The sequence below is a fragment of the Pezoporus wallicus genome, unplaced genomic scaffold (assembly GCF_028554395.1).
Source record: "Pezoporus wallicus isolate ANWC-B61680 ecotype Strahan unplaced genomic scaffold, APGP_CSIRO_Pwel_v1 contig_7820, whole genome shotgun sequence".
Taxonomy (NCBI): Eukaryota; Metazoa; Chordata; class Aves; order Psittaciformes; family Psittacidae; genus Pezoporus; species Pezoporus wallicus.
The window spans coordinates 357,212-368,832 of record NW_026641900.1 but is presented as its reverse complement, the minus strand read 5'-3'; the positions used below and the strand labels follow the sequence as shown (position 1 = coordinate 368,832).

At 42.8% G+C, this 11,621-nt stretch overlaps 1 protein-coding gene across 1 annotated transcript in view; it reads left to right on the top strand.

The window, feature by feature from the left end:
* Positions 1-2,539: 2,539 nt before the first annotated feature.
* Positions 2,540-11,621, top strand: part of NPSR1 (neuropeptide S receptor 1) — a 52,498-nt gene continuing 43,416 nt past the window's right edge. The window contains exon 1 of the mRNA XM_057425754.1: positions 2,540-2,912. Coding sequence (XP_057281737.1) covers positions 2,766-2,912 — 147 coding nt within the window. The 5' untranslated portion in view covers positions 2,540-2,765. The remainder of the gene's footprint in view (positions 2,913-11,621) is intronic.

Sequence of the window (11,621 nt, the reverse complement as noted above, 5' to 3'; positions counted from 1 at the left end):
GCAGCACTTCACTCTGTGTATTTCCTACCTATGCTGAGCAGATCCATGCCCCTCCAGAGGCACAGCACCGAAGGAAAACAACATGTGTGCTAAGCAGCTTGTAAGTGAAGGAAGATGAGCTTACGTGAGACGGCAGGAACTGTGTCATTAGTGTGTAATTTCTGCTCCATCCTTGCTCAGTGGGGATGCGGGAACAGAGCTCTCCAGTGGTCCTGAGCTGCCAGAGTTGGCAGCTGAGCTCCACTGCTCTGCCCCAGATGTTCAGCTCCTGGGGAGAAGGACTATGCATTGGGAAGAACAAACTGACATCCCTTTTCCTAAGCCAGCATTTATAAATTCGGATAAGCATGGATTTTAACAGAAAAACAATTAACTTGCTGTCTTTTAGAAGTAAGGAATATCTCATTCTTTTTCTTCCTGCAGTCCAATAGCATTCTTTCTTCTTTTTACTGAATATGATTGTGCTCAACTACTCCAGGGTGCAGGAAACTCCAAACAGCAAAAATCCATTTTGTTTTTCTAATTTTGCCCCAATAACAAAGAGAAATCTGCTATAAATTCTCTGTTAAAAATAATGCAGACTTGAGCACATCTGTCCATTTGTGCCTAATCTTTTAAACAATTAGACACATCAAAGCATTTAGATTTGCTGACTTTTGCAAATTATCATCATCATCATGTACAACAAATAGTGCCACATGACATTTTCTATCAGGGAAGATAAAATAAGGAAGTGCACAGCATAGAAGGGACTATGTATTCCTGCACAGTCCCTCCTACTCCTGCTGCTGGGTTTTGGAGAGCAATGTGGCTGTGATTGCGCACCCCTGCCTGCCATGAAGTGTCCACTCTGTCCTGTTCAAAACGACCCATCTCCATCTATTGTGTTTCACAGCTGCTGTGCAGGAAAGACCAGTCTCTGCATGAGGAATTTCATGTTTAAATAGTTAAAATCAGTATTTGTACTTGATCTTCAAAGACTTTGACTCATTGCTCCTTTTTCCCAGGAATACCTGCCTTCATCTGTCTCATCCTATCAGTCTTCTGGTTTCTACAGTTGAACATGGTTTCCTCTTTTTGTCAGTCAGGAAAATCATGCCACTGTGGGGCGATACAAGATGTGTGTTGCAGGACACATGGAGGATATCAGTTTTGTTGCATTCCAGCTTTCACTGTAGCCATTTACAGTCTCAGGTTTTCTGGTCTTTTGGTAAGGCTTTATTTAAGAAAATTAAATTTGTTGAGACCAACATAAAGGGAATGTCAAATGAAATGGCATCTAAAACAAGTCCTCTCCATTCCTCTTCCAAATAACCCACTCTTTTTGCTTAAAGAGTATTCTTAAAATGGCTTAATCTTTCCTACTTCTGAAGCATGCTTATGCTCTGGTGCAATGCTAAAGTGTGAGTTGAAAAAAAGACATCCCAAAAGGTTAAGAAAACAGCATCAAATTTTATCACACGTATTTTACACATGACAAATATTACACATTTTCTCATATTACACATTAGGAAAAAAATAGTCTTAGACTAATAATTTGAGAGCATTTTATATTAAAGCAGCGAGAAGACTCCATTTCTCTCTCTGTAAAACTGTATCAATCTCTTCACCACTGAAAGTTCTTGGAGACTTTGCAACATCCTGGCTGATGAAAACAACAGTCAGCTGTGAGAATCAATCAGCTATTCCTTCCTAGAGGATTGCTGATTGATCTCCCTTCCTAGAGGAATTGCTAGGATTTGATCTTGACTTTTATAGGCTCTTTAGATTCAATCATTAAAGTCTTTTTTTTTGCCATTAATTTCAGAGGTATTCAAACAATTTGCTTATCCATCAAATCCATGCCTCTCCAGCTTAGAGACAAGAATGTTGTGCAGGATATGTGTGAAATGCTTTGGACAAGCCCAGGTAGATGACATCAGTCACTCTTCCCTTATCCACCAGTGCTGTAACCCTGTCATAGAAGGCCACCAAATTTGTCAGGCACTGTTTGCCTTTAGTTGAAGCCGTACTGGTTGTCACCAAGCACCTTCTTATTTTCCATGTGTGTTAGCATAGTTTCCAGAAGGATCTGCTCCATGATCTTCCCAGACACTGAGGTGAGACCGACTGGGCTGTAGTTCCCCAGGTTCCTCTCTTTGCAAAGGTAAGTGTGAAGGCCTATTTGTGATATTTTTTCTTGGTAAAGACACCTTTGCAAGTCAGATAGACACTGTTAGAAACTGTGATATCTGAAGTCTAAAAGCCTAGTAGGGTTTTGCTAACACAGGTGCTTGTATATGGATATATCATAATCCTGCAGGTAATCGACATCAAAGTGGGCTGAGCCAGGGTAAGTAACCAAAGTTGCTAGTGGAATAGCCAGGCTCCTGAACTTAAAGCAGGGAGGATGTCCATGCTCCCCCAGGTGTGCCTGACTCCAGAGCTGATAACCTGGGATGCAAAGCAATCCAGAGTCCATAAGACACATGGCTGGATCCGTGTGTGCTTGGTTTCTTACTGGCTGCTGCTCCTGCAGCATGTAGGAGCATGTGGAGGGCTGTCGTCAGAGTTGTACTGAAGGAAAGCTCAAAGGGACAATGCCAGCTTGGCTTTTCTGTTTTTTTTTTTAACTCTATCACTCAGCTGCACTGAAGCCTGACACCTCTGGCAACCAGTGGTGAAGCAGTGAGAAGCTGGTTTTGTTGCTGCTCTTTACGAGAGAAGCCTGGCTGCATTAACTCTTAGGGAGACAAGCACCTAGACATCTCGAACAAAACACAGTGATGGAGGTCGGCTCCACAGAAGCCAGCAGCAGCTCCCAGGGAAGCACCGGCTGGCTGGATCTCACCCTTGTCACCTGCACTGAAACGGTGACTTTCACTGAAGTGGTGGCAGAAGAGGAGTGGGGATCCTTTTACTATTCTTTTAAGGTATCCTTTTAAAGTGTGCATTACTTTACTCACATGTTACCAGATCTAGTGCTTTTTCAGCACCCCTGCGGGGAGGCAACTAAGATTATTGAACTTTCTTGCCTAGATATTGGTGTTTTCCCCCCTGCAAAGACAGCAGGCAGCATGTGTGAGGCTTTTATTGAAAAACAAAACAGTTGTAGGAATTGGAGTTCAGAGTTTCAGGTCTCAGTCAATTGCATCCCCTTCCAAGAGGGGACGATGCTGTTTTTCTGTAGAGGTGTTTTAACTATACATGCATCTTTAATCAAAGCTTGTCTTAGTTTGACACATCCTTTATGTCATTTCTTATAGCCATCATCTTGACATAAGGGATTTCTTTTCCATTTTCCAGCTGCAACAAACACTACACAGGTGAGAGGGGTTTGTGTTGGTTTGGGGGCTTTTTAATCACAGAGGACAAGCTCTAATTAATTGGTTTGTTTGTTTTTAACTTGAGCAGGGGATGCAGAGTCTCTGTAATGCTGCTGCTAAGAATGCACTAGATGAATCATTTAGTAGTGAATGCTGTTGAATGACATGGGAAGTGTATTCACTCATCTCCGAAAACAAACATCACCCCCTGCAATATGGGAATATAGGGAAAAGAGGTGCTGAAATTCATCTTTCTTTCAGATTCCTGTGCCTGTTGTCAATTCTATTAAGCAATGAATTAGGAAATTATTAATTAATTAAATTGTTCATGCTGTGTGCCATGAGTCACTTTACTGTTGTGCCACATTGTGCAAGTTAAGTTGAAGTTACTACAAAGTCTGACAAGCTGTACCCTGCCATTCGTTCTGGAGCTCAGGCCCAAAGACATCACTTCCAACTGGAAAGATACAGGCACTTAGCTCATTTGACAATATGTTAGGTAAAAGGGTGTATGTTCAGAAGTAGTTTTGATTTCTGTGAGATTGTTCAGGCTCTGACACAATGCAGGAATTACAACAAGTTTCCATACCTGTTGAGGAAAAACTTCAGCAGTAGCTCTACAATTAATTAATGGGGGCCTCTTTTAACATATCACTGATACATTTTTTCCTTGATAAGACAGTATTTTCTTATCTAGGATTTCAAGGATGAAAATTCCTTTTTCCCCCTCTTTTTTTCCTCTCCATGTTAGACTCCTCAAATGCTCTTGATTGATAAAAATCAGAAATGACAAGCAAAATATTTTTAACAACTTTATCTCTTTTGTTCTTTCCAAAGTTTAGTGCTGTGAAACTGAACAATGTCATGGGAGCAGTATTTTATAATGGTAAAAGTGACAATTAATTCTGATTAGAAAGTCCCCAGGCAGAAAAATGCTCCTTAATAAGGGAGATTGAGTAAATTACAATAATTAGGAAACCATGGATAATCATGCATGCTCATCCATTGCTAAAGGAAACTTGATTTTGCTAGCTGAGAGCTTCTCATTAGGCTTGGACTCCTCTGTCGGAAATCTATCTATCTCTGGCACACATAGCATGAACTTTGCGAGGAGGTTCACTGATTTCACATCAATTACTAGCTGTTAATAGGCATGGCAATATTTTGACTCTGGAGACAAGTGACAGCTGGTGCTGCTGCAGGAAAGCAGGGAAAAAGCACCTGCTCTGATGGTGGTGGTGCAGGGAAGACAGGGCTCCCTGCCAGCAATCTCAGCGCTCTGTAAAAGCTTCACGTGTAGAAGGTGCTGCTCATACCTGCTGACTCAGTTGGCTGTCCTCCACCAGCGCTGCCCACATTGTGTCTGTTTCCTTGCAACCTCCAGTGAGCCAAGGAACATCTCCTTCTTCTTCACAAGGATCTGGTTAAGCAGCTAAAGTAATAAAAGTTTCAACTTGGAATAGGCTGAATGGGTTAAAAACCAGAGCTCAGTGCTCAAAATGTAGCTACAAAAGGGGGTTTTGGTCTTTTACTGGGATTTTCAAACATACTGTAGTCCATGGTTGACAGTAAAGGCAGGCTGGGTGAATGGCCACAGCAAAGGTTGACCCCAGTGCCTGCTTGTCAGGAAGCAGGCAGGACATACAAGATATTTCTGCTTGTGACCTGTCTTACCAAAGCTGTCGTAGGAAAACATGATTCAAGCTGCTAAGTGACAACAAGGGAGTGATGCTCACCCGGTATCTGGAGCAGTTCCTGTGTTAATGACTAACAATTTTTCCCAATGACAGCTACACAGTGTGTATCTCGCACTGCTTGAACTATGGGAGCATGCACTGTTTCTTCTTCTCCTCCCATGCTTCAGAAAGACACAAGGAAGAAATAAGACAGGACACATATAGGGAAGAATTTCTTCCCTGTGAGGGTGTTGAGGTGCTGGCACAGGGTGCCCAGAGAAGCTGTGGCTGCCCCATCACTGGCAGTGTTCAAGGCCAGGTTGGACACAGGGGCTTGGAGCAAGCTGCTCTAGTGGAAGGTGTCCCTGCCCGTGGCAGGGGGTTGGAACCGGATGAGCTTTCCCACACTGTGAGTGCTTCTCTGCTTCCTCTCTCAGAAGCATTTTTCTGTCTACTCCTGTTCATAGCTTAACAACTAAATCCGCACTGCTTCAGATTAGAAAGCATTTTGTCCGTTCAGTTTGATTTCTTCTCTTTATTAATTTTGGCTGGGAGATGGAGCATTTCATCCACTTGGAAGATTGCACAATTCCCTTCTGATAGTCATTACCAGAGCTCCTTGGCCAGCTGCTCACTGAGTCTTCACCTGTAAGTCTGCTTTGGGGACACAGCCATGTGTGCGAGCTAGGCTGGCTCTTGGCATGAAGAGTTGCAGCCTTTGGGGCAGGACTGGGTGCATCCACACATCACTGAGTATGGAAGAGGAGCTGGTGCATGGCAAAGGCACTGCCTCATCCCCATCTTCCTTATACACATCATATATATTCATGTCTTGCAGCTGTGTTATGGCAAATGCTCCCTGAAACCTACCGTATTTCTTTCCGGGTGCCTGTACATGAGGCATCCAGGTAGGTCACTGTCTTAAACCACAAGAAGTCCTGTTGGCTGAGTCAGCACCAAATTCAGAACAGATGTGCAAAGGGGTATTAACTACAGCTCCAACCTTCCAGGCCAAAGGAGAGTTCATTGCATCCCTTTACAACCTCTTCCGTAAGAATTTAGTCTATGTGTAAAAGGGCTTTAAGAAGAGTGTCAACTACCATCTGCCAAAAACAGTAACCTGAAAAGAACAGAGATCCTCTGAACACATGTGGCCTTCCTCTGCTTTAGGACCTTCTTAACTCTACAAATCTGACAAAGTGCAGACCAGAAACCTGCCTGGAGAGAAGTTAAAATCTCAGAATAGGTTTGTGCTGGTTGGCCACAGGGTTGGGAAGCTTCATCAGGCCTGAAGGAGGCATCTCCACTTGCCAGGCCCCCAACAGACCCAAAGCTTCCCCAATGGTAGGAGCATGTGCTCCCCTCAGAGGGGATTGAGTGGAAGTCATATCTTTTTTTAAGGGGTGTGCTGAGAAATGGAATGTCCTACTTTTATGCAACAGAGTAAAGGCTGGAGTGCTCAAAGGAGAAAAGTTACAGCCACTGTTTCTTTCTTGGTGGTACTGTTCTCACCATCATCTCCTGCCTCCCAGGAGAGAGGGCTGACTGCTGTCATCCAGTACATTTTCTCATTGTGTTTTCTGATGTGTGGAGCTGAGCCCTCACCTGTGCAGCAGGACACAAAGGTTTTGTAGTTTACACTCAAAGTTGTTTGGGAACCCCATCTCTCCCCTGCCAGGTGGGAATCCCAGCCACTTGTCTACATGTTGACATCCCCCTTCCTCTGGATGCAGAAACCCTGGTCCCTGTGCCATGCAGCATCACCACAGTAGTGATGCTGAAGTGCTAGAGCTCTTAGAAGGAATATTTCCTTAGAAAGGAAAGGAACATCAGTTGCTCAGAAGGAACAAACCAATTGAATCCACCACAACTGGTTTCATATGTATAATCTGAATTCCCATGTTTCAGGAAGGATAGTTTGCCAGTACCACATTGGTAGCACTGCTTACACCTGCATGTTTTAGCCCACATAGCTTAGATACTAAACAGGACTGCTTAGGTATGCCAGAGTAAGCACAAATCAAAGCGCATGTGCTGCTTATCCGTGGAGCCTAATGCTCTTGACAAAGGTCAGGGCTTACCATCTCCAGCAAAGGGCTGAGGAGACCAGCTTGTGGAGACAAGGTTTGCATAGACTTGTTTTATAAGACTGCCAGGTATCAAGGATTTGGCTCCAGGTGCCCTCAGAGCCTGTTTAAGTCAGAATCTGATGTTCATCCAAATGCAGGAGCCTCTTTACCTCCTGGAAAGCATTTACCCATGCTATTGCTTATTCTGATTTTCAAGCAAACCTCAGAAAGAATCCCATCATTGAATACACAGTAGAAAAATAATAATGGGCACTATCAAATTTCTGGAGTAATCTCTGCAAATGCAATCATACCTTTTAGAAAAATAGGCATATCAAATAATTCATAAGTAACTTTGCAGTCTTTCAGTGGGGGGGAGAGGAGAAGAATTACATCTACACAAATAAGGTGTCAGGAACTCCTGAACACAGCCTCTGCAATGTAATGACTGTTGCTATTCCTAAGATGCTGTGCTGAGAATGTAATAGCTGATCTCCGTGTGACACTGCTGCTGCAGTGTTGGCTAGGCTGGCTTCATCTAGTAGTTTAAATGCAACACAGAAGTGATCTGGCTGCGTGACAGCCCGGCAGCTCTGAGCCAACTGATTCGGGTGGTATTATACTAGCAACCCTCAAACTTCTGACTCCATGGTCCACACAGCCTCAGGGTTTGTGTCTGTCTGCCTCTCCTACATAAATATGCCTAGTAAGGATGAATGTCTCCATTTTTTTGAGATGTTTTAATTGTACAGATTAGCTATACTTAACCATTTTACCTCTTTTCATGATTAAACCAGCATTTGACAGTTTCGAAAGAGCTATCCATATAATTATGCATGGACCATTGAGTGACCTAATATTATCTCTTCAAGTTGAAAATGTTCAAGTAAAAAGTAGAAAGGTACACCATGAAAAATGTATCCACCACAACTACAGGTGCAATAGCATTACATACAAAAGCTCAGGCAAAACTGCATCTCAAGTTCAGCAGAATAGAAAACGTCAGCTGGAGTCCCTTCCAGCTGTGCCTTTCTTCCAACCATAAAGACCCATGGGGAAGTGACTGTTGCCAGCACCTCTGACACGATGTGAAGGCCTCATGTGGCAATGCATCCTAGAATGACCTGTAGCCATGTGCTGGGAGGATAACACAGCCAGTGTGAGAAAGTACCTCAGTAAGTCAGCATCTGTGCAGGAGGTATGAAAGCTATCAATCTGACATGGCTGGTGCCATTGAAATGGGAAAGCATCAGTCCCAGAGATAAACCTGGAGCTGAACTAGTATTTATGCACTTTGAATCAGGCTCAATTCCTATTAGCAACTGCTCTGATACCAGGCAAAGGCTTCTGCACCTGAAAACCTGAGCAAAAGCACCTCTAAAGGGGTGGGCTATCTGTTATAATCCCATTCCACAGCTGCAGCTGATGCCCCCAACAGAGGGGATACATAATGTAAGAAATGAGTGAGCAAGGGAGCTGTATGGGGAGAACAGGAAGGAGGGATGGCATCGTGGCCCCAGAATACAACCCAATGGCTCTGAAAGATATAACTATGGTCTTGATTAAAGCTGCTTTCAGGGATGATCATTGTCACAAATATAAAGCCTCTTGCTAGACTTAGCCTGGATTCAGAAATTTTGATAGACAAAATAACAGGCCTCTTTCTTCTACAAGCAAAGGAAAATGTACACATTCATCAGACAAGTTTTCTGGCTTATATTTTACCCACGAAGAGTCTTGCTTCATTGACTAAAGCTAGTTTTAATCTTAAAGCAAATTAGCAAAACATGAGTATGTGCTCGAGAAGTCAAGCACTTCCATGCTCCAAACGCAGCAGCCTTGTGGAATAGCAATGCATGCAATGGTTGTAGTCAAGCCAAAGAAATCCTTTTGACTTTGATTTGTTCTGTAACCTTAATTAAGTCACCAGCATCTTTAATTTTTCTATTCTAAACGAACTGGTGTATGAGACTAGTCTCTCTCATGGCATTCTTATGTAATGTAGTTAGCAATGCCCATTGCAAAAGTAGCCCTTGCTCAAAGCTTCTATGCAGGGGTTTGGGAGATGTTATTAGTTTGCTTTTTATCCAAAATGCCTCAGATGTCTGTGCAATGTTACTAAAAAATGGGTTTTTTGTAAATCACCTTGCTGAGGATTGTTACTAAAAGGATTTTTGTTTGATGGACAAACAAGACATGAAACACTTCTATGTCAAGCTACCTTGAGATGCTGAATAAAAGAAAACTATAGAACATGCAGCTGAAGTGAAGTTCAAGGATCAGTCAGCTATCTGTCTAATCTAGTAACTATTTTTAAGACCTTCACAGATGGAGTTTTCACTGAATGAATCAATATGTATATATATAATGTATATGTATATAGTATAACTTCAGATGATCAACCAGAATTCTGTGCTGTGCTTTTGGTTACTGATTTTTGGTCAGTCTGCAGTGGATCTGAAGAAGAGACTATTCTTCTTTTTACACAGTCTTTTTGTGTCTTCAAGTTCATATTTTCCTGCAGTCTGCTTTTTGCTAGATTAAGCAGCTTAATTCAGTCAGTTAATTCAGTCTCCTGGATATATCCTCTAGACTGCTGTCAACTTATCGCTCTGTGTCTCTTGAAGCACTGAGCCCAGGAGTGGGTGTAGTAGAGAGGCTGAATACAGTGGAAGGATTAGAGCAGAGGCACACGAGACAGCTGTCAATCTATCTCATGAGGGTAGTTGTCACTCCCATGGTAGGGTGACATTATTAAATCAGGTTCCACTTGTGGGGCATCATGCGTGCTGCATGCAGGGGGCATGTTTGGAAGGCTCGTCTAACTCTGTATGATTACACCCACTGCTCTGTAGAATCCTGCACTTGTCCTTTGTTGAACAGTACCTTGGGGGGTTTTTCAGTGCATGTTTCCAATTCGTCAAGATAATTTTGAATTCTAATTGTAGCCTCTGTGAAGGCCTTTATCACAGTAGATATCCCTTTCATAGCTACAGAAGTTTTCATTCTGCAAGCTAACACAGACTGAGAGAGGCTGCAGTGATTTAAGTGGCCTGTTATTATAACTCCTTAATCCCCAGGAATGAGCTCTTTTGCTTTTCTCTCTAAATGGCAATGACCACAAATAGATTAATAAAAACTTTGGCTTTGTTCTTTTATCTATGGCCTTTAAAACTTACCTCTCCTATATTCATCTTTTGCATCTTTTCAGTTACCTTTGTAATCTGATTTGATTGTATATTCCCATAGAGGCTTAGCACTAAAATTGCTTAACTGTACAGCGCTGCTTTTTAACTTGGCAGGAGGGGATTTAAACTGGCTGTATACGCTGTGCCCCCATGTTAGGGAAACACCCTTCTAGCACAGTCTCTGTTGCTCCAAAGTTATTTCTTCTGTGGGAACTGTAAGAAGTTTTGAGCATCAGATCCTTGTTCTGTTTGTACCCATATCAGTATAATACAGGAATACAGAGTTTCTTCAAGAAAATACTCTCCTGATTTTACACCAGAGACGATGAGAACAAGTTCTGCTCCTCAGTTGTCTTCATATGTTAAAGATTTTTTATGAAATAGAAAAAAACCCTGAACCCTGAGGAAAGGCCACTGATTTCAAGGACAAAAGTGATGTGAAATCACGTTTTTTAATTGCCTTCTAAAAAGACATTTCCTTCCAACTCCTGTACAAAGCAAAGCATCCCCATAAAAATAGCTCCACATGTCTCAGCCACATATTTGATAGGGAAATTGTTTCCAAGAAATTCAATAGATTTTCAGACATTCAAAAAAGGTGGAGGTTTGGGGTTTTTTTTTTGTCTAAAGGTTAAGTATCCAGCCCACACAAGTTGTCTTATCTAGGTCGTTCTATAATCAGTGGAGACAGGACATCCTAAGGCAGGTGAGACGAATGGTGACTCATCTCTGAGACACTGTTATTATCTAGACTACGGGATGGCAACTTAGAGCAGTTCTCTTTCTTTAGAGCTTTGCAGTTAGGTGACATGACCCAAACAGCAGATTATGCCGGCAAAAGTTGTCATGCTGGGAAAAGTGAAACAATCTAAACACAGCCTTCATTGCATGCTTAAACTAATCTCTGGGTTTAGGCACAGAATGCAGCCTTGAATTGCTCATACACCAGGTTTTGTCTTCCCTGCATGCCCACATAACCCACAGGGTAGTGTGGCTACCTGGAACAAAGCTGAGGCTGGTTCCCATAGGTGGCTCCCCATCAGAGAAGGGACCATGACTGCTGGCCAGGATGCTGCTAAGAGCTGAGAAGGCACTAAAGCCCATAGTAGAGCAAGAATTCCTTGCTCCTCCTCCTTTCGCTCCATTTCACCTTCCCTTCCTGCACTCGCAGCTGAGCCATTTTCTCTTTTCTCACACATGAGAAAGTTATGGGTTAGTGGCTGCCAAATACTTTTAATGAGTGCTCTCCCCTCTTTCTGCTCCATCATCAGCCCAGTCAGGTAGGCATGGGTCTCACCAACAGCCTCATAATGATGCCCTGGGGTCACTTCTGTAAGGCCAGCAGTGGAGATCCCTCTTTAACTGCAGCCCTTGCCCATCTTC